This window comes from Macaca nemestrina, chromosome 7 (assembly GCF_043159975.1).
Source record: "Macaca nemestrina isolate mMacNem1 chromosome 7, mMacNem.hap1, whole genome shotgun sequence".
Taxonomy (NCBI): domain Eukaryota; kingdom Metazoa; phylum Chordata; class Mammalia; order Primates; family Cercopithecidae; genus Macaca; species Macaca nemestrina.
In genome coordinates, this window is record NC_092131.1 from 87,815,659 (window position 1) to 87,839,737 (window position 24,079).

At 42.9% G+C, this 24,079-nt stretch overlaps 2 protein-coding genes across 3 annotated transcripts; both read right to left on the reverse strand.

Annotated features, from left to right (window-relative positions):
* Window positions 1-7,230: 7,230 nt before the first annotated feature.
* LOC105496545 (ribonuclease A family member 4) lies at window positions 7,231-24,013 on the reverse strand. Its single transcript, XM_011767051.2, has 2 exons — window positions 23,876-24,013; window positions 7,231-8,468 (listed from the first exon to the last, which is right to left on the reverse strand). The coding sequence occupies exon 2, from the start codon at window positions 8,449-8,451 to the stop codon at window positions 8,008-8,010; it is 444 nt and encodes a 147-aa protein (XP_011765353.1). The 5' UTR covers window positions 8,452-8,468; window positions 23,876-24,013; the 3' UTR covers window positions 7,231-8,007.
* On the reverse strand, window positions 13,660-24,005 carry LOC105496546 (angiogenin). 2 transcript variants are annotated; one of them, XM_011767054.2, is made up of 2 exons: window positions 23,876-24,005; window positions 13,660-14,304 (listed from the first exon to the last, which is right to left on the reverse strand). In XM_011767054.2, the coding sequence occupies exon 2, from the start codon at window positions 14,284-14,286 to the stop codon at window positions 13,846-13,848; it is 441 nt and encodes a 146-aa protein (XP_011765356.2). In that variant the 5' UTR covers window positions 14,287-14,304; window positions 23,876-24,005; the 3' UTR covers window positions 13,660-13,845. The 2 variants fall into 2 exon arrangements, with proteins under 2 accessions (XP_011765356.2, XP_011765355.2); XM_011767053.2 differs by lacking the exon at window positions 23,876-24,005 and adding an exon at window positions 19,760-19,848.
* Window positions 24,014-24,079: the final 66 nt, after the last annotated feature.

Consider the following 24,079-nt stretch of genomic DNA (forward strand, 5'->3'; position numbering starts at 1 on the left):
ACACTATCACTCAGGAAATTTCAAGGGTTTTAGGAGCTCTGTGGCAGGAACCAGGAACTAAGTTCAAATTTATTTTATATTAACCACAGGTCCCAACTCCCATGACTATCTGGATGGTGACAAGGACAGAATTCTCTTCTCATCGTTCTCTCTCACTGTAAATATACACAGACATGCTATTAGGAGGGAAAACTTGCCCTCTACCAACTTTGGTTCAGTGGATGGGAGCCTGTGAATTAACTATAGACAGGATAGCAGGGGCAAAGAAAATAAGTGTATTCATAACTTGTGGAAGCATTAAGATGAAGAGGCTTGATGAAGAGCTAGAGATAAAAGTTTATTTATCAACTCATAGGGGAAAAGAAGGAGGGAGAAATGGCTTCTATAGGAAAACAAATGACTCTTGGGAAAGATAAATAGAAGCTTTGGATGAAGTTTCACACAATTTTCTTGGAATATCTCCTGTCTGGGTGAAACCATCTTCACACGGTTAACAAGAATCCTGGACAGAGATATAATTATAAGTAAGCATTAATCAGGCTACTCTTCGATCCACTTCCTTGTAACCAGAAGTCAGGAACATGAGATACTGATCATTTGCATTCTCATTGTTCCCATTGATAAGATCTTTGACATTAGAATCATAAGGCTTTTGTTTAGGAATTGTTTATGCAGATCCTGAATTCCAGCAGAACGGCTGACACCACTCACTTTAAAGAGCCCGGCAGATGAACTGATCAGCATGAGAATACTGTTTTTTAATCTCTCTGTACTATGACTTCACTCTGCATTCTTCAGCCAATTAGTGATCTCTCACTTCCACCTACTCCAAAACCCTTAAAAACTCCAGCCTCAAACTCTTTGAGGAAATGGATTTGAGGTTTCCTTCCATCTTTTGGTTTGGCAGCCCTGCAATGAAACCTCTCCCTCTGCTGCAACCCAGTGTCTTGGCATATTGACATGCTGTGCACATCAAGGCAAAAGACTTATTACCATTACATGAGGACTCCTCTGGAGGAAGATAATGGTAGGGGCATTTCTGGGAGGTTCTGCTTTAGTCAGGCAAAAGAAGTTCAGGTAAGATTTCTTTCTGTATCTGCTGTAATTCAAATGTTTTCAGTTTTGTCCTTACACATGCACACACACACACACTCACACTTCCCTTCTTAAGCAGCTAGCATCTTCATGTATCTTTGTTCCTGTCACATGCGTATGGTGTGAAGAGACCACCAAACAGGCTTTGCGTGAGCAATAAATCTTTTTAATCACCTGGGTGCAGGTGGACTGTCTGAAAAAGGAGTCAGCAAAGGGAAATGGGGTGGGGCAGTTTTATAAGATTTGGGTAGGTAGTGGAAAATTACAATCAAAGTGGGTTATTCTCTTGCGGGCAAGGGCAGGGGTTACAAGGTGCTCAGTGGGGAGGTTCTGAGACTCATTGTCTAGGAGAAGGAATGTCACAAGATTAACTGATCTGTTAAGGTGGGGCAGGAACAAATCATAATGGTGGAATGTCATCAGTTAAGGCAGAAACTGACTATTTTCACTTCTTTTGTGGTTCTTCAGTTGCTTCAGGCCATCTGGATGTATACATGCAGGGTTGGGCTCAGAGGTCTGACATTTCCTGTCTTCTTATATTAATAAGAAAAACAAAACAGTGGTGAAGTGTTGGAGCAGTGAAAATTTTTGGGGGTGGTATGGAGAGATAATGGGCAACGTTTCTCAGGGCTACTTCAAGAGGGATTAGGAGTGGCGTGGGAACCTAGAGTGGGAGAGATTAAACTTAAGAAATATTTGGGGGTAAAGGGTGATATTGTGGGGTTGTTAGAAGGAGCATTTGTCATATAGAATGATTGGTGATGGCCTGAATGCAGTTTTGTATGAATTGAGAAACTAAATGGAAGACACAAGGTCCGACTAAGAGAAGGAGAAAAACAGGTATTAAAGGACTAAGAATTGAGAGGACTTAGGACATCCAATTAGAGAGTGCCTAAGGGGGTTTGGCATAATTATTTGCTTGGTTGGCGAGTTTTGGGACTCTATCCTTGAGTTTTTTTATGTGGTCATATACTAGGCCAGATTGATTTAGGTAAAAACAACACTCTTCATTTAAAAATATGCAGATTCCTCCTTTTTCAACAGTGAGTAAGTCGAGGCATATTCCTGTCTTCTTGTATTAATAATAAGAAAAACAAAACAAAATAGTAGTGAAGTGTTGGTGTCATGAGGGGAACAGGAGGCTGTTGGGTCCCATTTGCAAATTGATTTTTGGGGGTAAGGAAAACTAGTGTACATGTGCCTGTCTAATTAACAGGTAGACACATGTAGGTGGAGGAGCCACAGGGAAGAAGAGACCTTGAGTAAGGCAAAACTGGAAATGTAAAGTGTAAAGATGAGAAGGAGAAAAACTGGCCATGACGGACAGAAGTTGAAACGCTAGATGCTTGTTTAGATACCTTATTAGCATAAGCATTGCCCTGAGCAATGGGATCTGATGCCCTTTGATGGCCTTTGCAGTGAATGGCCTCAGTTTTCTTGGAAGTAGAGCAGCTTTAAGAAGAGTTTTTATTAGGGAGGTATTAATGATGGAGAACCCTTATGTAGTGAGGAAACCTCTTTCTGCCCATATAACAGCATGGTGTTGAAGGATGTGGAAGGCATACTTGGAATCGTTATAGATATTGACACATAGCTCCATTGCAAGAATGAGGGCTCGAGTTAAGGCAATGAGTTCAGCTTGTTGAGAGGTAGCAGAAGGGGGCAGGCCCATAGCCTCAGTGATAGATGTGGAAGACACTGTAGCATAGCCTGCCTTTGCCGGTGATTGGCAATTGGGCCTGGAAGAACTACCATCAGTAAACCAAGTGTGGTCTGGGTGAGGAACAGGAAAGAGGGAAATATGGTGAAAAGGGGAGAATGCCATGTGGATTAGAGGGATACAGTCATGGGGTTCAGATGTAGTATCGGGAATAAGATGAGAGGTTGGATTGAAGTCTGGACCAGGAACAATGGTAATTGTGGGAGATTCAACAAATAGTGAGTACAGTTGAAGGAGCCAGGGCGCAGAAAGTATATATGTCAAGTGTGAGGAGGAGAATAGATTTTGAAAGTTATGGGAACTGTAGAGAGTAAGAGGAGCATAGTCTATGATTTTCAGGGCTTCCAGAAGTATTAAAGTGGCAGTTGCCACTGCATGCACACATGAGGGTCACCCCAGAATTGTGAGGTCAAGTTGTTTTGATAGAAAGGTAACAGGTTGTGGGCCTGGTTCCTGTGTGAGGACTCTAGCAGCACAGCCTTGTATTTCAGCTGTGTGTAAGGAAAAAGACTGGGACGAGTCGGGGAGTGCTAGTGTGGAAGCTGTCTCCAGGGCCTTTTTGAGAGAGTGAAAAGAAGATAGCAAAGCCTGGTATCCAGAGTTGGAAATATCCAACAATGCCTAAGAAGGAAAGGAATTGTTGATTGGTGGTGGGGACAGGGGTTTGAGAGATCAGCTGGACACAATCAGCAGGGAGAGCATGTGTGTTTTCATGAAGAATTATGCCGAGATAGGTAACAGATGAGGAAGAAATTTGGGCTTTGGAGGGGGATACACGATATCCTTTTGAGAATAGATGTTGGAGGAACAGGAGGATGTCCTGTTGAGAAGATTCATAGGAGGGGAAAGTAGAAGGTCATCAAAATATTGAATAAGGTGAGAAGCAGATGGACAGACAGAAAGTAAACCATGAGAAAGGGCTTGACTGAAGTAATGGGGGCTATCCCTGAAACCTTGTGGCAGTACAGTCCAGGTAAGTCGCCAAGGCTGATGGGTATCAGGGTCAGTCCAGGTAAAAACAAAGAGAGGCTGGGATGAGAGGTGCAGGGGAATAGTGAAAAAAGCATCTTTAAGATCAAGAACACAATAGTGAGTTGCAGAAGAAGTTATTGAGGACAAAAGGGTGTATGGATTTGGCACCACAGAGTGAATAAGCAAAACAATTTGGTTGATAAGGCACAGATCCTGAACTAACCTGTAAGACTTGTCCAGTTTTTGGACAGGTAAAATGTGGGAATTGTAAGGAGAGTTTATAGGCTTTAAAAGGCCATGCTGTAACAGGCGACTGATAACAGGCTTTAGTCCCCTCAAAGTCTGCTGTGGGATGGCATACTGGCATTGAGAGGGGTAAGGGTGATTACGTTTTAAAGGGATGGTAAGGGGTGCATGATCAGTCGCCAAGGAGGGAGTAGAGGTATCCTATACTTGTGGATTAAGGTAGGGAGATGAAAGGGGAGGATGTGAAGGAGGCTTTGAACTGGGGAAAAGGGTGGCAATGAGGTGTGGCTATAGCCCAGGAATAGTCAGGGAAGCAGATAATTTACTTAAAATGTCTCGACCTTTTATAAGGGAGGTGGGCAGGTGGGGATAACTAAAAAGGAGTGCATAAAAGATTGTTATCCAAGTCAGCACCAGAGTTGGGGAATTTTAAGAAGTTTAGAAGCCTGGCCATCAATACCCACAACAGTTATAGAGGCAAGGGAAACAGGCCCTTGAAATGAAAGTAATGTGGAGTGGGTGGCCTCCATATTGATTAAGAAGGGGATGGACTTACCCTCCACTGTAAGAGTTACCCAAAGCATCTGTGATGGTCCAGGAGGCTTCTGAGGTGATCAAGCAGCATCAGTCTTCAGCTGCTAAGCCAAGAAGATCTGGGAAGGAGTCAGTCAGAGAGCCTTGGGCCAGAGTTCCAGGGGCTCTGGGAGTGGCTGCTGGGCGAATTGAACAGTCCAGTTTCCAGTGGGGTCCCACACACATGGGACACAGCTTAGGAGGAATCCCGGGCTGCAGGCATTCCTTGGCCCAGTGGCCAGATTTCTAGCACTTGAAGCAAGATCCTTGGGGAGGAGGTCCTGGAGGAACACCTGACCACTGCAGTTTAGGCGTTTTGAAGTTCTTGTGTTCTGGAGATGTGGCTGGGGTTTCTCTAACAATGCAGGCAAGTAATTGCAACTCAGAAATACGTTGCCACTTGGCTGCCTCTTCTCTATTATTGTACGCCTTGAAGGTGAGGTTAATTAAGTCCTGTTGTGGGGTTTGAGGGCGAGAATCTAATTTTTGGAGCTTTTTTAATGTCTGGAGTGGATTGGCTAATAAAATGCATATTGAGAATAAGATGGCTTTCTGGCCTCTCTGGGTCTAGCACAGTAAAGTGTCTAAGGGTTGTTGCTAAATGGGCCATGAACTGGGCTGGGTTTTTATATTTGATTAAAAAGAAAAAAAAGCCTAAATGCCACCTGATTTGGGAGAGGTCAGATAAAGAAAAAGGAGAATTAACCTTGACTATGCCTTCAGCTCCAGCCACCTTTTTAAGAGGAAATTGTTGGGCAGGTGGGGGAGGGCTAGTCACAGAATGAAACTGCAAGCTGGACCAGGTGTGAGGAGGGGAGGTGATAGAAGGATTATAGGGTGGGGGAGCGCAGGCTGAGGAAGAATTGGGACCTGGCTCGGCCTGGCTGGTCAGCAGCAGCCTGGGGAAGGGGGAAAAGGTCAGATGGATCTGTAGAAAAGGAGAATTCAAAGGACTCAGAGTTTGGGGTGGAGACTAAAGAAAGAGGAGAGAAAGAAGAAAGATTTGGGATGAGTCGCATTAGGAGCAGAGACTAGGAAGGACCAATGTGTGAAAGAGTGCCTGGATGTCAGGCACCTCAGATTGTTTGCCCATTTTTCGACAAAAATCATCTAGGTCTTGTAAGATGAAGAAATCAAAAGTGCCGTTTTCTGGCCATTTGGAACCAGTTGGGTTTGTATTGGGGCCAAGCAGTATTGCAGGAGAAAATAAGGCATTTAGGTTTTAGGTCAGGGGTGAGTTGAAGAGGTTTTTAAGTTATTGAGAACACAGGCTAAGGGAGAAGAAGGAGGAATGGAGGGTGGAAGGTTGCCCATAGTGAAGAGGTAAGTTTAAAGAGAAAGTTAGAGACAGAGAAGGGGGTGGTGCGATGAGCAGCCCTGGGCTGTAATGTGGGTGAGCAGCCAAAGCAGGCATCCCTGCAATTGACTTGCCACCAAGGGAATGTGGGTGAATGACCAAGGCAGGCGTCCCCACAGTGATCAGACACCAATGGAATGTGGGGTGAATGATCAGGGCAGGCGTCCCCACGGTGATCAGACACCAGTGGAATGTGGGGTGAATGATCAGGGCAGGCGTCCCCACGGTGATCAGACACCAGTGGAATGTGGGGTGAATGATCAGGGCAGGCATCCCCACGGTGATCAGACACCAAGGGAAGACTGTCTTCCCGAGTCCATGACCAGCATCAGAGTTTTGGGTCCGTGGATAAAATGTGTCTCCTTTGTCTCTACTGAAGAGGAAAACGAACTAGAATTGGAAGGACAGGGAAATTGAAGGTTAGCAAGACAGGCTGGAGAAGAGAGTGAAAAGACCGCTTACCTAATTTGAAATTGGTGAGATGTTCCTTGGACTGTTTGGTCTGAGGACCTGAGGTCATAGGTGGATCTCCTCATGGAGTGAGGGCGAGGACAGGGGACCAGTCTCCTGAAGGAGTCCCCCTGTCCTGGGTCTTCGGCACTAAATATCACATGCTTCCATATGAAGAGACCACCAAACAGGCTTTGTGTGAGCAATAAAGCTTTTTAGTCACCTGGATGCAGGTGGACTGAGTCCGAAAAAGGAGTCAGCGAAGGGAGATGGGGTGGGGCCTTTATAGGATTTGGGTAGGTAGTAGAAAATTACAGTCAAAGTGGGTTATTCTCTTGTGGGCAGGGGTGGGGGGTCACAAGGTGCTCAGTGGGGAGCTCCTGAGACTCATTGTCCAGGAGAAGGAATGTCACAAGTTTAATTGATCAGTTGAGGTGGGGCAGGAACAAATCACAATGGTGGAATGTCATCAGTTAAGGCAGGAATTGGCTATTTTCACTTCTTTTGTGGTTCTTCAGTTGCTTCAGGCCATCTGGATGTATAGTGCAGGCTTGGGCTCAGAGGCCTGACAGTTCCCTAATTTGTTTCTAAATATTCTAAGGGAGAAGGAAGGGCTGTGAGAATTGTCTTTGAGAAGAATCATTCTCTCTGGAGTAAATGAGATAAAGCTTCAGTGTTATGGTCATGGATCTGATAGGCATTAGTCTTTGACCAGAGTTTATGAGGTTATTAAGGTGCATGCATGTTTATAAACTAGAGAAGAATTTTAAAATTGGAGAAAAAGATATAATACCATAGCACAGTCTTCTCAGGTACCTTCAGTTTAAGTCCTTTATTACAAGAAAAACAAAAAATCTTTCAGTCAGCAAGAGCACATGAGTCTTAATGATCTAGTACTTTTTTTAATACTTTGACTTACTAGGGTGATTCAAAGGTTCAGGAAAAAGAAAATTCCCAATATCATTTTCTTAATCTTATTCAACCCAAACATAATAATGCCAAAAAATACAGAGCTCACATTTTGCTGGCATACATTGCCAAATTTTTAATGCCTCCCCGGACAGGTGAATTTTAAGGATTAAAAAAAAGCAGAGACTTTAAAAACATTCCTTGTGATGAAGTAGAAAAAGCCCTGAATAAGTGGCCAGCTACACTGGATTTTTGTCTCAATTCTTCCACTAATTTTATAGTCTTCAGCAAATCCCTTAACTTTGAGCTTCTATATGTAATGACATCATTATAAGTGCTGTGGTATTAAAATGTGATAAACATAGATGAAAGCATTTTTGAAATGTTTGAAATACTACATAAATACACATAATAACTAAATTCCACAAGATAGGATCTGAGAGAGCTAAGCTGAGCAGTATTATAAAAGGAAGCTTATTACAGAAAAGCCCAGCCGCATTCATTATAGGTTTATGTCTCCATTTCTCTTTGGTGCAATGTATTTAATAGAACGAGTTATATAGAGAAAAAGAATAAGAAATGAGCTGAGGAGACAGAGCCTGGGACAGCTCAAACGCATTACTCACTGCTATTTAAGGAGTAAGTGTAAGGTCAACCACTCGCGATAATCCCTACAGGGTGGCATCTAACCGTCAAAGTGCACAGGCACCTGTGGGTTACCCTCGCAGGCAATGACAACACGTCTAGTGCTCGCCATGGCCCGATATCTGCAGTTGGGTGCCTTGGAACTTCCTGTATCCCTGCAGTCTGTGACCTTCACTACACCCTCATGGCAGTTCATCTTGCCGTTCTTGCATTGGATATTGGTGGTGCTGCAGATACTACGAATGTTCCAGATATCTTCATGGATGAAGGTGTTGAAGCGCTTGCAATGATACAAAGTCATCTTCCGTCTTTGCATCATCATGTTGCAGTAGCGATCATTGCCACCTGTCTCCTCAGGGTGCACATGTTGCCTCAGGAATCGCTGGTACATGCCATTCTGGCCATAGGAGGGCTGGACCAGCCCCAGCCCCAGCAGGGTCAGCAGCAAAAGCAGAAGCAATGAATGGGTCCTCTGCAGAGCCATCAGTACCTTAGAGGTGCCTAGAAAAGAAAGCAAGGGGCAGGAGAAATAAGGTAAGAACTGGGCACTGGAAAAAGGTGTTGAGAATAGCAAGCTGGCATCCTGACTCCATAGTCTCCTCTTTCCTCCTTCTTATATGCTCCATCTCCCCACTCATCTCTGCTACTTTTCCCACCCTCGCTTCCCCAAGAGTGAGTAGTTTGCAAACACGATCTTTTCTGAAAGCAAGACCTTTCTCATTTACAGAGAGAAGTTGCTGCAGCCAGTACAATGACACAGGTCAGGGACTGACTGCGTGGCTGTGACTGCGTGGCTGCCAGGCTTGTGTGGTCAGAGTATAAAAAGAGAGAAAGGGTGAACCTACATGCAACTGCAGTTGTGTGTCTCTTGGGGGAATTCCGTATGTGTATGATCTTTGGGGAGTGTTTGGTTCCCAGGAAGCTCCAATTCCCGACAGTTTGGGTAGACTCAGGATACGTCAAAGAAAGTTTGTAAACTACTTTTAATACCTTACATCTGGGAATCTAGGTGGAGGAAGAGGACAGAGGAATATTTAGGCTTTGCCTTTCCTCTCATGACTATTCTTATTGTCATTAATTTTATTATTTTTCTTTTCTTTTTATCATGTGGCTATTATTCTAATGTGACTTAAAATATATTATTCTAATTCCAGAATAATATATGTTATACATTAATCTAAAAGGTATTATTCTAATTCTAATGTAAAATCAGGTCCTTTTGGAAATCCTTTTAATTCTATTAAAAAAAAAAAAAAAACCAGAGTACCCAGATAGAGTACTTAGAAGACAGTTGATAATAGCTACTGTTTGAATAAACTAATAAGTGAAATCAGTGAACTAATGAACAAATGCAATTAAATGGATAGAGTAAAGGTGTTTCCCAGGCTTATGAAATTGACTAATAAGAAAAGCTAAGAAATGTCTAAAAAATAAATTTAAACAGCACAATATCCTCAAAAGAAAACTTAGATTGTGTCTTCTTCTCCTTGCTGTTTCTATGCATACATAACCTAAAAAATCTAGGCCCTGGAGATACATTGCTTTGTCTTGCATCTATTCTTGATGTTCCTCCTGTCTTGTCAATAGTTGTTGGTAGCTGTCTGTCTTCTCTAGTTGCAGCATCATTGTGTTGTCACCTGTTGCAGTGAAAAATAAGCATGTATTTTATAGCATTAAAAAAAATCCAGAGCAGCAACAAAAAAAGCATTGCCATGTAGTTTCTGAACATTCGTTGCTTTCATTGACAGATTAAAGAAAGGAATCCAGGCCGATCTTAGTCTATTCCCTGTGCTCTTTCCACTATCCTCTACTGCCTCTCTCATCCCATGCCCCAAATATTCAGGATATCAAAGACTCTATATATGCTCAGAATTGCTACTTCCCAGCAGCAGAGTTTAATCAAGATTGGAGGTGGAATCACTCACCAACTGACTAGCCAGATGCTGCCATCTGGCCGTCACTCCTGGAATTGACATGAATTGTGAATCGGCTTGACTCTTGCAGTGAAGCAGGTGAAGCAGGGTCGACTTACTACAGCAAAGAAAAATCATCCCTGATTCAACAGGAAGTGAGCAACCCAAATTAGCAAGGGCAATGTTTTGAGAGTCAGGCAGCCCAACTCTACATGGGCAGTCCAAGGAGTGACCCCAGTGGAACTCCTAGCTTGATGTATACGGGTACTATTGTCTTTTGATTTCAAATTCTGCTTCATAATGGTGGATCACACTGTGTGAATGACTGAAATGGCTTCCAAGGGACCTGTACCTTACTTTGTTCTGCTGAAAGCCTACCTTTTGATTACTGATAATGAAAGCAGTATCAAACACGGATATTGTTCTTTTAAATGCCACCTCCTTTATCCATAGCTACCTTTTGCCTTTGCGCATAAAGATATAAAGCTGTATGTCATATTTGTGTGCCCGCAGCTGTAGATGTGAGATACGATGTTAGGAAGAGAAAGAAGTAAAGAGGTTGTGGGAGGAAGGGCAGATGTTTGATTTCTTTTTTGCCTCAAGAACAATGCATACAACTTCTGAAGGTATACTTAGTACTTGGATTACAGCTTCAGCAGATGAATATACTTTGGCTTGCTTTTCTGGTGGCACCTGGAGTTTCCATAGTTTCATCTACTTTCTCTTATCCTGATTCTTTGTGACCAAAAATATGGTTTAGCAAGATAACTGGCTACAGAGAAAATCTCACCTATTCCTGTGAGAGCAGACCCAGGATGTCAGCTTTTCTACACTAACCAAGTAAACAAGACATAGAGAAATATTTGAAGACAGCAGGCCAGTGTGGACACCAATGGGTGCATCTCAAAGCTGTAGCTACAAGAGAAAGTTGAATGATCTCCACATCATCTCAACACATACTTTTGGGCCAGGATTTTCCCCAAACACTTTCTTCATTGCACTACCCTGACTAACAGTAAGAACTTCTTTTGACACTATGGTCTAAAAGACTGAGGCTGTGACCATGAGAAAATTACTTAACCTCTCTCAGCAGATTCCCTCATAAGCAAAATACGCATACAATACCTACCTCTTAGGGATGTTATGAAAACAAAATAAATCTAAGTGCCTATAACAAGGCCTAGCACATAGTAAATGCTCAGTAAATGTTGGCAATTACTGCATTTTTTTTTATACCACTTCCATTTTTCTTGGTTTCCTCTGCTTCTGTCAATCTGGATAAAATAATGAATGACTATAGAGTTGCATATATTATTGACTCCTCTTTATTTCGTAGAGCTAACTGTAGTCTCAAGATATTGGAAGTCTGTTTTTAAACTATAAAATATCTCAGCTACTACATCCCTAGAAAAATTTTTCCTCTCCAAATTGCATGGAATTTTCTTCCTTGTATGTCACTATTCTTCAAAGGACTTAGCATTTTGGAGTGTTCCTTCTTTTTCCTTGCGAAGCCAACAATCACAGCTGACCAAGACTTCAATTCTTCAAATGATTCACTCAGGACAAAATGACCTGCCTGTGATTTGACATTTTATTTTAAACAGCTTGTGGTTGTGATAGAACAAGAGGCCCAGACCAAAAAGGACTAGGAATGCTTGCCCAGATGCCAGTACCATCAGCAGCTCAGGAAACACCCCCATCCCACTGCCATGTGATTTCCTGTGAAATAGCCATTTCCCTTAACACCAGAGCAAACTATGCAATGATAATGCTCCAAGCAGATGTTTGGAGAAGATGTGAGTTTTCACAGCTTATGATGTGATCAATATAATAACGGTCCATGCCTTTGACTTGCCCTATCAAGGCCTTGAGTGGGAGCAATGATCTTGAGTAACTTTGCCTCACCTCAAGAAAATAGCACTGGTTAGAGAACTTAAGAAAAGGGCCCAAATAGTTTACCAGAAACTGGGACTTTCTCATTTCCTGAGAGTTTTTGAGATTTGGTAATATGGCAAATTTTCTAGTAAGAGAGGTTTGGAATACTTTTTCCTGTTTTCTTAAGGAATGACAGTGTTTTCAGTTTTGAAATAGACTAACCGAAGGAGGAGAGATTCCTGTGCTGAGCACACACCAGCAACCTACTTCTCAAACCCATTCCTAAATTTGAATACTTTCAGTGAGGTTGGGCTCTCCTAGGTGGTACCTGGACAGCGTTCTATAACCTGAGCGTTGGGGAGCCAGGGCTTTTGGCCCATTTCAGGGCAATACCAGGAGTAGGAGAAGCCACCATAGGGAATACTGAGACCACAATAATTATGTGTTCAGAGGCAGTGAAACTGGTGATTTATAACTAATTTATTGGCAACTACTTTCTAAATAACATATCCAGGTACCTGTTAACAGAAATTAGGTAACAAGAAGCTGACTACTGAGTCTGTAGATTGAACAGTGTATTTTACAAAGAGAGTGTTAACCTAAGTTATCTTTACAACAAATCTTGAGGAAGAATAAGGGATAAACTGGGAATCTTTCCTTTTTTTTGAGATGGAGTCTCGCTCTGTCGCCCAGGCTGGAGTGCAGTGGCGTGATCTCGGCTCACTGCAACCTCTGCCTCCTGGGTTCAAGCTATTCTCCTGCCTCAGCCTCCCGAATAGCTGGGACTATAGGTACATGCCACTACGCCCAGCTAATTTTTGCATTTTTAGTGGAGACAAGGTTTCACCATGTTGTCCAGGATGGTCTTGATCTCTTGACCTCAGGATCTGCCTGCCTCAGCTTCCCAAAGTGCTGGGATTACAGGTGTGAGCCACAGCACCTGGCTGGAATCTTTCTGTAACTTCCCCAAAACATCACACTTGCCAGACATTAGGTGATTAAGTAAAAGATTACAGAGTAAATAATGTAATTGGTTTTTGAATTTTACATAAAATAACCATGACAAGAGAATATCCTGGGAGCAATCCATTCAAACATCAAAACTATCTCTCGCTTAAGACAAAAAGGTGGCTACCCTGAATGAATTTTGGTATTCGTGCTGGATTACATATCTGTATGTGTATGTGTGTGTGTGTGTGTGTGTGTGTGTGCGCATGTGTGTGTGTAACAGAGAGAGAGAAACTAATAATCTGTTGGTATGTTGGTACTTGGTCCTTGGAAACTCCTCCTGAAGGTCTCATATTTAGAGAAGTAATATTAGCTTATTATTTGACAGAAAAAAACAATTTGCCTCTCTTAAAAATTCTGCTTAGTGGCTATGAGCCCTGGAATTTTTCCATCTCTGTAGATCAACTTACCATTCTTTCCCTCATAGAGAGGTAAAATCTACCTCCCTAATGACTTGTAAAAAACTGACTGATAAGGTAAAAGTGGCCAGGCTCGGAGGCTCATGCCTGTAATCCCAGCACTTTGGGAGGCCAAGGTGGGTGGATCGCCTGAGGTCAGGAGTTCAAGATCAAGCTGGCCAAAATGGTGAAACCCTGTCTCTATTAAGAACACAAAAATTAGCCAGGTATGGTGGTACATGCCTGTAATCCCAGCTATTTGGGAGGCTGAGGCAGGAGAATCACTTGAACCCAGGAGGCAGAGGTTGTGGTGAGCCAAGATTGTGCCATTGCACTCAAGCCTGGCAATAGAGTGAGACTCCGTCTCAAAAAAAAAAAGAAAAGAAAAGAAAAGAAAAGAAAAAGGCATTTATATCCTATGCAGTCCTCTCAGGGAGCAACCAAGTAGAGAAAATGGGGGAAAGATCAATATGCCCAGAATCAGTGAGAAGACTCTGATTCTTACTGATATCAGCGACATTTTTATTTATTAAACATGTTGTCAGACAGAAAACAAAAGGTCCAGGTAGCTCTTTCTTTGGGCCCTTGGCAATGCATGTTGCCACACTGTTCTAGGGTGCAGAGGGGAAATGTAAGGCAAGGGCAGCAGAGCCAGCACTTGACACTTGACCAGTGGCCCGCTGGTTACGGACGGAAAATGGACTCATCCAAGTGGACAGGTAGGCCATTTTCACAACCAACAACAATGTTTCTGGACCCCCGTGTGGCTCGGTACCGGCATGGAGGCCGGGGGGATCCTCCACGTAGTTTGCAAGTGGTGACCTGGAAAGGAGACGTGCTTATTCTTAGGTCTCCTCCGTAAGGGCTTCCATTCTCATCTCCACAGATGGCCGTGATGTGGTGCCTGTTGCCATGAACAAAGGTGTTGATGTCTTTGCAGGGTGAGGTCAGGTGCCGTCTCCTCATCGTGCTTTCACAGTATCTGTCATTCCGGCCCTGTGGTGTGGCATCATAGTGCTTGGCCAGGAAGTCTCTGTACCTGGGGTTATCCTGAGCCAGGGTGGGTGGGGTCAGACCCAGACCCAGCATGAAGACCAACAAGAAAAGGCCCAGGCGCATCACCATCTCTTCCAACACAGGCTCCTGCCAAGGGCAAAAGGAGGAATGGTAGATGCAAGAACAGCATCACCAAATCAGGCAAAAAGGACAGGAGCTTTTCTCTCTGACACGGCATCATGAATCAGATCTTTTCCACCACCAAATTATATATTCTATTCTCCCTTTCTCATTAACCTTACACCTGTTCTGAATCCATTCCTCTGGAAGGTCTATTTAATAGTTTCCTGAGCACAACCTCTAGCTCCAACCATTCTTTCCTATCCCTTAGAATCACTGAGTATTTCTCTATCAGTCGTTACATTACAAAATCCACTCTCACTAATTCACTTATTAATTAATTGAATAACGAACATTACATAGGTCCCTACTGGGTACCAGGGACTGTACTAGGTCCTGACGCACATTCAGACATACCAAATGACGGCCGGGCGCGGTGGCTCACGCCTGTAATCCCAGCACTTTGGGAGGCCGAGACGGGCGGATCACGTGGTCAGGAAATCGAGACCATCCTGGCTAACACAGTGAAACCCCATCTCTACTAAAAATACAAAAAATTAGCCGGGCGTGGTGGCGGGCGCCTGTGGTCCCAGCTACCTGGGAGGCTGAGGCAGGAGACTGGCGTGAACCAGGGAGGTGGAGCTTGCAGTGAGCAAGATCGCGCCACTGCACTCCAGCCTGGGCGGCGACAGAGGCAGACTCTGTCAAAAAAAAAGACATACCAAATGCCTCCCTAATAGGAAATGAGGCATCCATGGGGAAAGGATGGGGGCTTCAGTGTACTGAGATGAGATAGTAATACAGGAGGTGAGAGATAAGAAGAGAGAGTTTTAGGGGAGTGGTCTCTAACACTTTTGGCACCAGGGACCATTTTTGTGGAAGACAGTATTTCCATGGATGGGTGGGGGATGGTTTCAGGATGAAATTGTTCTGGCTCAGATCATCAAGCATTAGTTTAATTTAGGGTCTCATAAAGAGGACACAATCTGGATCCCGCACATGCGCAGTTCACAATAGAGGGGTCCGGCTCCTGTGAGAATCTAATGCTGCCTGCTGATCTGACAGGAGGCAGAGCTCAGGCGGACAGGCCACAGACCGGGATTTGGGGACCTCTGTTTTAGGGAATCCTGAGCCCAGAGAAGGATCAACCATAAAATTGTTTATGACAGAATTCTAGCTAATTACTCAGCTAATGTGAAGAAAGCAGTTGAAAGCAGTTGCATCCTGAATTGAGGGGAAGCAGACCTACTTCCTCAAGAAGTAGGTGGTTCGTGGCCAAAGGTGAATTTGTTCTGTACCATTTAGAAAGAAGAGGGAGGAGCATGGAAGAAGACACGCGATGTTTGGAAGATCGGTCTCGAATCAACCCTTACAGAGAAGAAAGAGGAATATGAGCTTATTCTTAGGAGCTTCTCACATTGGAAGCAATTGAGATTATTCTAGATAATATTTTCTAGTTTCTTCTGCATATGTACATATGCTGTTACACAACAGGCAAAAGGTGCTACCATGTGGTAAAAAAATGCCTTAGACTTTTTTTTTTTTATATCAAATCAAAGGCCTTACAGTTTGCTCTAATGATTTCTTAACATCTTCCTCAAAAGAAGAGAAAAAGAGGATTCCTGCCATCACCTCTCAAGAGCTGTCCCTCTCAAACTCTAGAACGCACACATCCCAGGAATGGTGCATCACAGACACTCACCTTTAGGTAGATGCTTTAGGTAAATACGGTGCTTCTTCCTGGAGCTTAATTTTAACTCAATGACTGATCATTGACAATAGAACTAAACAAATATGAATTATAACAAAATAGAAAGCAAATTTCTTATGAACTTTTAAGATTCTATTTCTTATGAAAGTTGAAGATTAGAGAATTGAAAAGTATTTGGTATGTGCAACAAGTAGTTTCTGACTATACCTTTAGTTCTTTGGAGAAAATTTTAAAGACCATTCACAGCCTTTAAAAATCATTACAGATCTAACCCACATTATATCTAATATATGTGAATGCCCCTATATTTGACAACAAAAATAACTTTTCACTGTAAAATTTTACCTGATTTTTGGAATTTTGCTTTTCAAATTGTTCATTTATGAGTAACTCATTGAATTTATGACTGGCTATGATTTCTTGGTAGTCATCACACATACTGAGAAATTCTCACAAAGGGAGAAAAATCTGATCTTCAAATTGTATTACATTCTTATGTAATACAATTCTTATGACCCCTAAACGTAAAAATAAATGGTACACTTTCATAGACACTAAATTAATTATTAATTTTTTATTTGGTGCTTCTCTTGTGTGTAAGTCAATGAACATCTTCATATCAAATAGTTCTGTAGCCTTTGCCGGAAGCACCAATGTTGTACAAGTTGTGGGGGATGTTGCTGTCCACAGAAGGGAGTCTGAGCTTAAAAAGGCCATGGGTCCTAGCACTAGGCCTGTGCTGTGGCTAGCCTGTTCTGAGAGCAAGACTGTGGATCTAGAAAGACACAGGACTCCAGTGTTCTATGGTTACATGGGAAGACATGTGGGGCGAGCAAAGTGAGCTCTCTTTCTAATTTGCATTTGGTGTTGATTCCATTACAAATTATAACCTATGAACTTAATGCAAACATTTCCAGCTGCTATTTACTTCATTATTGTGGAATGAAAAATTCCTTAGCATATAATTTGGTATTCTTCAGCAGTGTATCAAATTTGTCTGCACTGACATTTGTCTATACTTGAGACGAGTTGCTATCTCTAAAAGTCTGCAATTCCATGCTGAAAGTGTGTTCTTGGGAGTTTATCAAGAAAGAGGTACATGATTGCAGAATGGAGAGCCAGCCCTAAAGGAGTAACAAGTATTCACTCATGCAGTTGCTCCAGTATAGCTGCTGGGCTGCCAAGCCACCCACTTCCCAAGTTCTTTACATTTACATCATGCTTTTCAGTCTCCTGCGTGTGTTTCCTGTTTCTAGTTTTTTGGAAGATCTTATCAAAGTTTTATTGATTTGTAATCAATTAAGTCTCTTGCTCTGTAATGAACAAATACTGACTTCTAATGTCAAAAGTCTCTTACATAGTCAACATCCCTCTGCCTGGTGCCAGAATCCCAGAATTCAAAAAATCAGGGAGCGGAACCAGAGCTGCTAGTACCTAAAAGAGTCATTAGGTGGCAGTGGTGGATAGGAATGTTACTAATGTCTCCTCTAGGAAAGAGACCGGACTTGGAAGAGGTGCCAATGCTGTGTAACTGGTGGGGATATTGCTGTTCACAGAAGCGAGTATGAGCTGGTGAGCCTGTTTAGAATCTCTGTCCAAACCCTCTCTGCATTAGATATTAAGACCAAAGACACCTTACCAGGTATAAGTGCCAAAGTAAAAGCCACAAAGCTCAGGATCTACCCATAATGATATCACAAAATGAAGATCGACCTGTTGTCAGGTTTCACAGGTGCCATTTCCAAGCATGCCATTACCCATGTTATCCTGGATGAACAATGGACTATTTACTTGTGAGTGTTTCTTACTGGTGTATATTCTACAGAATTCATATTATTCACCTTGAATCAACATGCTTGCCTTATTATACCCCTTAATAGTTTTTAAATAATTGACTTCATTTTTCTCTCCAGGCCTGTCCATCAAGAAAATAAGAGAGTTGTTAGCTCTAAAAATCTGAAGTTTCATGGTTCTCATTAAGCATAATAGAGGCTTTGCTAGTTTCAATAGCAAAGGTCCAGTGACCTTCAGTTACAAAGACAAATTTTGTGTAAGTTTAGTTGGGGGCACAAGGCACCAACTGAAACAAGGAGATGACAGGGTGACCTGTGGCCCAATCTCATTAAGATGCATCATCCCATAAGGCTCAATGTGTAAGCCACGCTCACATAACACCTCTAGGTAAAGCACTGGACTGCACGGGGGCTTTGCCTCCTAAAAAGCCACTTGTTTTTTAAGTATGAAGGCCCTCACATCCCAGTCTGCAGAGGTAAAAGGGTATCTTTGCTTCTGATTTGCAGAATATGCACATTCATTTTGTAACAAGTCAGCTAAGGTTTGCCCGGGCTTACTGTAATCTTGATTCCCTAAGACATCCAGGAGCCAAATCTCAGCAAGCGTACACCAAAACCACCAATATCTAACATCTGCTCCCTCACTCAAAACTTTCTCAATATATTCAACTCTAAATTTCTCAAAAAGCAAGGTAAAATGGAATTGGGAGAAAACCAGTAAGAGATATATTATTTGTGGTGTAAAAGTGAATCTGCCTAAGCCAAGGGTGCAGAGCCTCACATCTGGTGGCGAAAGTCCTATAGACATATCCTTCTATACCCAAACACGTAACTGTCTGTCAGCTTTTTGTCAGTGGAATTAGCCCCAGCTGTTCTCTGTTCTTTTTTCTTTTCTTTTCTTTTCTCTTTTTTTTTTTTTTTTTTTTTTTGAGATGGAGTCTTGTTCTATCGGCCAGGCTAGAGTGCAGTGGTGCTATCTCGGCTCACTGCAACCTCCTCCTCCCTGGTTCAGGCAATTCTCCTGCCTCAGTCTCCCGAGTAGCTGGGATTACAGGCGGCTGCCACCATGCTCGGCTAATTTTGTATATTTAGTGTAGAGGGGGTTTCACCATGTCGGCCAGGCTGGTCTCGAACTCCTGACCTCAGGTGATCTGCCTACCTTGGCTTCCCAAAGTGTGGGGATTACAGGTGTGAGCCACCACACCTGGCCCCATCTGTTCTTTAGAGTAACTTTATCTTCTGTATCAAATGAATCTCTTAGTTTTCACAAGGATTAATATTGTCTCCCTCTCCCCACAGGCAATGTTCAATATTCAAGAGATTCATCAAATTTTACACACCAGTGAGTTAACTTGACAGTCTATGATGAGTAACTATAGTTATCATTTTCATCAATGTGGCTCCACGCTTTTATATATCCTAGGGCAAAATCCCCCAAAGTGAGAGCCTAACACCCAAGGCATATTCATCCCTTTATTGCTTTTCCTTCCTTCTTCCCTTCAGCCTGCCAGTGAGCCTTCTTTTGATCTTGGGATGTGTTCCACTTTGTTTTCAAAGAGCATCCAAAACTTTTCTAAGAAAAGAAATTAGCAGAGAAGGTTAGAAGGAAAGAATGCTAAAAACATACTTTCTGTTTCTTTCCTTGTTAAGCCACGTGTAATGCCTGTAACAGAGGTGGACGACGTGGGAGGACTCCCGATGCCCTTCGGCAAATGGCTCCCCCAAGCCTTTGGGGATTTTATCACAATTTAGAAATGCCTCCTAAACTTCCACTTGCTCCCAGTCTCATTAATTTCTCTATATCCACATATAGGCCATCCCAAAGGAAACCTGTTTTCATTTTAAACTTTAGAATCTGATCAATTTCCTTTTTAATTCATGAGCTTGAGCCCAGAGGCTTTAAAGGTAGGAAAATGGCTTCATTAAAATGGATAGATGACTAGAAATTATATATAAAACAAATAGAACAATAGATTACCCAGGAGGAAGAATCTTACAAAAACCTGGCAGTTTCCCTTCAATGGGAGATGGTTCCAGCTGTTTGTTCCTGGAGACGGGTTCTAGCTGTGTGAACCTGGAGGCCTCTCCAGGTTCTGATTATATAGTGTTCTAATAAGGGGGCGGAGAGAATAGAGCTAAGGACCCCCAATCCTGGCAGGGACATGAAAACCAAGGGCACTGCTCTTGAACGAACGAGGAGGGTCATTCACCTTTTCGCTGGGCATGATTGGGTTAGATATTAACCTACCTGAATGGATTAGAGATTTGTTCTGGAAGACAAAGTTTGAGAAACATGGCCTTCTGTCCAAAAGTTACCTTTTTCTGCTGTCTGTGGTGCTTACTCTTGTCCATGGCAGGACTGAGGTTTCACTATTCACACATAATAGTCTGGTTCCATAAGATAGCATCTCTGATCTCCCTGGGCCAACTCCAAGAACTGCCTTGGAAGATGTCACAGAGTAAGATATGGTCTTCCAGTAAGAGGCTTTTCCACTGTACTTTCTATTTATCATTTATCATATCACATTCTATGTATCATATCACATCATTTGGTTTCACGAATGGATGCTAAGCACATTATTCCATCGATTTCACACAGCCAGGAAAGCACTTCTAGAGAAGGTTGTGTGACAGCTATTAGTACACTGCCCCTCCCCCTACACTCAACCTCTCAGCTTCTAACCCCCAAAAGTAGGCTTGCCATGTTTCCTGGGTTTCTCCTTCTTCCATCTTTACCTGTCCACAAGAGACTAACCCTGAACATTCAATCGTCTGGTCCTTATAATGTAGTTGCAAAATTGCTTATCTCCACCATCAAAGCAGAGCTGTAGATCCATTGCTTGCGTAAAAACAGTGGGCCAAAGGTCACCAGGATCACTTTATAGATCTCGTAGTTACCAATGTCAGACAGCAGCAGGGTACCAACTGTTTCACAGACCCCCAGCATTTGCCCACAGTGGTGTTGGATCTAGGACAGTGTTATCTTTTTAAAAATCCTCAATCCTCGGTTGTCATCCACCTACCTGCAAGTATTCAGTCTGGCTGCACTTGAGAAGCTGTCAAGAAAGACAGGCTGCCTGCTAGTGAAACAAATGCACTTGAAATCACAATCATTATAATATTCAGTGCAGTCTTTCATTTTGTGAAGCTCTCACATACATGACTACATTCAACCAGCACCAGAACTGTGTGAGGTAGGCATTATGTAAATATGCTCTGCTCATGAGGAAACTCTAAGAACAAACAGCAGAGGAATGGTGGAGTCAGACTTTGAACCCTTTGTAAACAAGGAGAAAACTGACCCGTCTTTCCAGACTTAGCTCAAGCAACACCACCTCTTTTTGAGTCCCGAAAAGCGGAACTCCGCCACAACATACAACCCACATGTGCCTGCATACACACAGCGCCGTGGCTTGAAGCTCCAATTCAAGCACCAACTCACACAAACAGAGCAGCCTCTGATTTTAGAGTTCTGCAGTAGTGCTGGGCTGGGGCAACCAGCAGCCTCTGAATATAGTCAGGTCCCTTCTCTGCCTCTGGGCCTTTACTGGACAACCTTTGGAGGACTCACAATCTGCCCACAACGCCAAAAGACAGTTTTTTGTTTTTCTTTTAAACTTGGCACAAGGAAGTTTTGTTGAAACAAAAAGTAGGGTTTGGGGGAAAAATTACTATTTCATTAGAACGCATCTAGGTACTTAGTCATTTGTGTTTTAAAATACAACAAGGAATTATATTCTATGATTAAGGAACATCACATCTTTGTCAGTAATTTTAGTACAAATGAAGGAATTGCCAATTGCAAAAAAACTTCATATATTTTTTAAATGTTCAGACAGTTTTAACTTGAAAGTCATTCCCCTTTCCTGGAGATTTTTTTCTCTCTCCCTCAAGCCAATAATGTCCCTGCACACGGACACGGGATGCATGGGTCCTGTTTCCAAGGACTCTAGTGTTGGAGCACTTTCCTCCTTCATACAGAGTATCTATGTTTCATTCTGTCTCAGGACTAAAATTAGATGATGGGAACAATGGACTAAATAGTTTCTAAATTTCTTTATTATTCTAACAGTTTAGGTCTATAAGCATGAAACTTAATCAGTAACGGAAGTAACAGGTAAAGAAGGAAAAGCCCCCGTGAAAAGAAGAACCACGTCTCCAGGAAGTGGCAACACTACTGACTGAAGGACAGTGGGGACAAAGTCCTGCTGACACGCCTGTATTTCCAAACAAAGACAAAAATTAAACATTTGCTTTTCAACCAACTCTGGGCTTTGTGCCCACTCCCTCTTTCCCAGGTATTTCATGGCATTCTTCTGGGAATAACTGTTTACAGAGAATTACAGAGAATCTGCTTAAATACAGATTAAATAAAAACTCCTAAAGAAAGGTTTCACTGGCCTTCACTGGTCCACTTTTTTATCCATCTACTTTAATTTGAGTCACAGTGACAAATGCTTCCAACAATAACTTGGCAAACCTCTTATACTTGCCTGCTTATAACCTGATTATCTGCTGTCAGCAATAGCTAAAGCCATTCCTCTTTTCCTGGAATGATTTTTTCCATCCTCTCTGCCAAACTATAGTTCGTCTCCACATTACTAGAGTGCCTCATATCCTGTTTCTAACATCGCACCACTCCATGCAGTCACAGAACAATAGTGGGAGGGGCCTCTGAGACTGTCTGTCCACCCCTCATACTAAAGAAAAGGCAACTGAGGAACAGAGAAAGAGACATGTATTGCCCAAGGAACTAACTCATGGCATTCGCGGGACTAGAAGCTTTCCAATGCACCACACAACTGTTTTTTGTGTGTGTGTGTGTTTTTTTTTTTGAGATAGAGTCTTGCTCTGTCACCCAGGCTGTCGGCTCACTGCAACCTCTGCCTCCCAGGTTCAAGGGATTCTCGTGTTTCAGCCTCCCCAGTAGCTGGGATTATAGGAGCTCACCACCGTGCCCAGCTAATTTTTGTATTTTTAGTAGAGACGAGGTGTCACCGTCTTGGCCAGGGTGGTCTCGAACTCCTGATCTTGTGATCCACCCACCTCGGCCTCCCAAAGTGCTGGGATTACAAGCATAAGCCACCGTGCCAGGTCCACACAACTTTTATTTTCCATACTAGTACTGTCTAGACAATCAAAGCTAACTTTAAAGGGGCCACTGAAAGTTGCTGTTCAAAGGAAACCTACAGTGACTATTACCATAAATTCAAAAAATATTTTACTCTGCTTGTCATCCGTAAAAGAATTGCTTGAATTGAAGCGTATGTAACAAACCTATCCTCTTGCAAAACTAATTAGTGGCTCTGTGGTTAAGTAAGTCTTGGAATACCTGCGGCTGCTTCTGGGAAGGTGGTCCTGTGCTGCAGATACATATGTCACTTGGGTTTCTATTGATTACATTATTACTTGATTATAAGATTCTCACTGTCACGAGGGAGGATCTTGGCTCATCTGAGATTTCCTTAGCCCCCTGAGTGGTGCTGAAATTGTTTTAATAAAGATGTTGCGCTTTACTCATGTGCTGCTGTTAGCATTTGACGTGCTGTCTCAGAGCGAAAAAACGGAGGATCCCAGCCTTTCAGTAGGAAGGCTTAAAGAGGCTGTTGGCAAGTGTCTCCAAGAATTGCACAACATTTGTTGAGGGTGGGTTAAGGGTGGGGAGGCAGAGGAGAGTAAACAGAAAATACCGATCCCCAAATGTTAGTTACGCTTGCAAAAACTAAGGCCTGCTTCAAAAATCTGGTGATTAACCTGAATAACAAGCAAAGCTTTCTTAGTTGTGGGCAAGTGCAGACTTCCTAGGGCTTCCCTTAGGTTCGGCGATTCTGTGGTCCCCCTCCAAGCCTACTAATCAATAGAAGCTGGCATCTCTGCCCAGCTGCGCAAAGTAAAAACCTGAGTGGGAATGTAAAGTCCTTAACTCATACAAATACTGGACTTTCACCTCCCTCCCCATTCCTCCCTCTCCAGCCCAGTCCCGCAAAAGCCTCCCCGAGGAGTCCCAAGCTGCTTCTACTAGGAAAGAACTCCCCGGCCACAACGCCCCTGATGTAGCTACCAAAGAGCAAGAGGAGCAGGAGTGTGAACGTACCTCGGCCTCTGAACAAGTTGGCAGAAATGGGCAGGACGGTAGAAAGAAGTTTTGTTTCTCACCAGCTTCTTCCTCCCTAGTACGACGATGGGGAGGCCGTAGAAAACGCAAAGATGTTCTTTTGAATCCTGCCTTGCATCTGGGTGGAGTGGCGTGCTTGCGTGAGTGTGTGTACCCGGACGGAGATGGGGGCGTGGTGAGGAG

Excerpts from the sequence above, each read along its gene's own strand:
- LOC105496545 (XM_011767051.2), bottom strand. The coding sequence starts at position 8,451 with ATGGCTCTGCAGAGGACCCATTCATTGCTTCTGCTTTTGCTGCTGACC.
- LOC105496546 (XM_011767054.2), bottom strand. The coding sequence starts at position 14,286 with ATGGTGATGCGCCTGGGCCTTTTCTTGTTGGTCTTCATGCTGGGTCTG.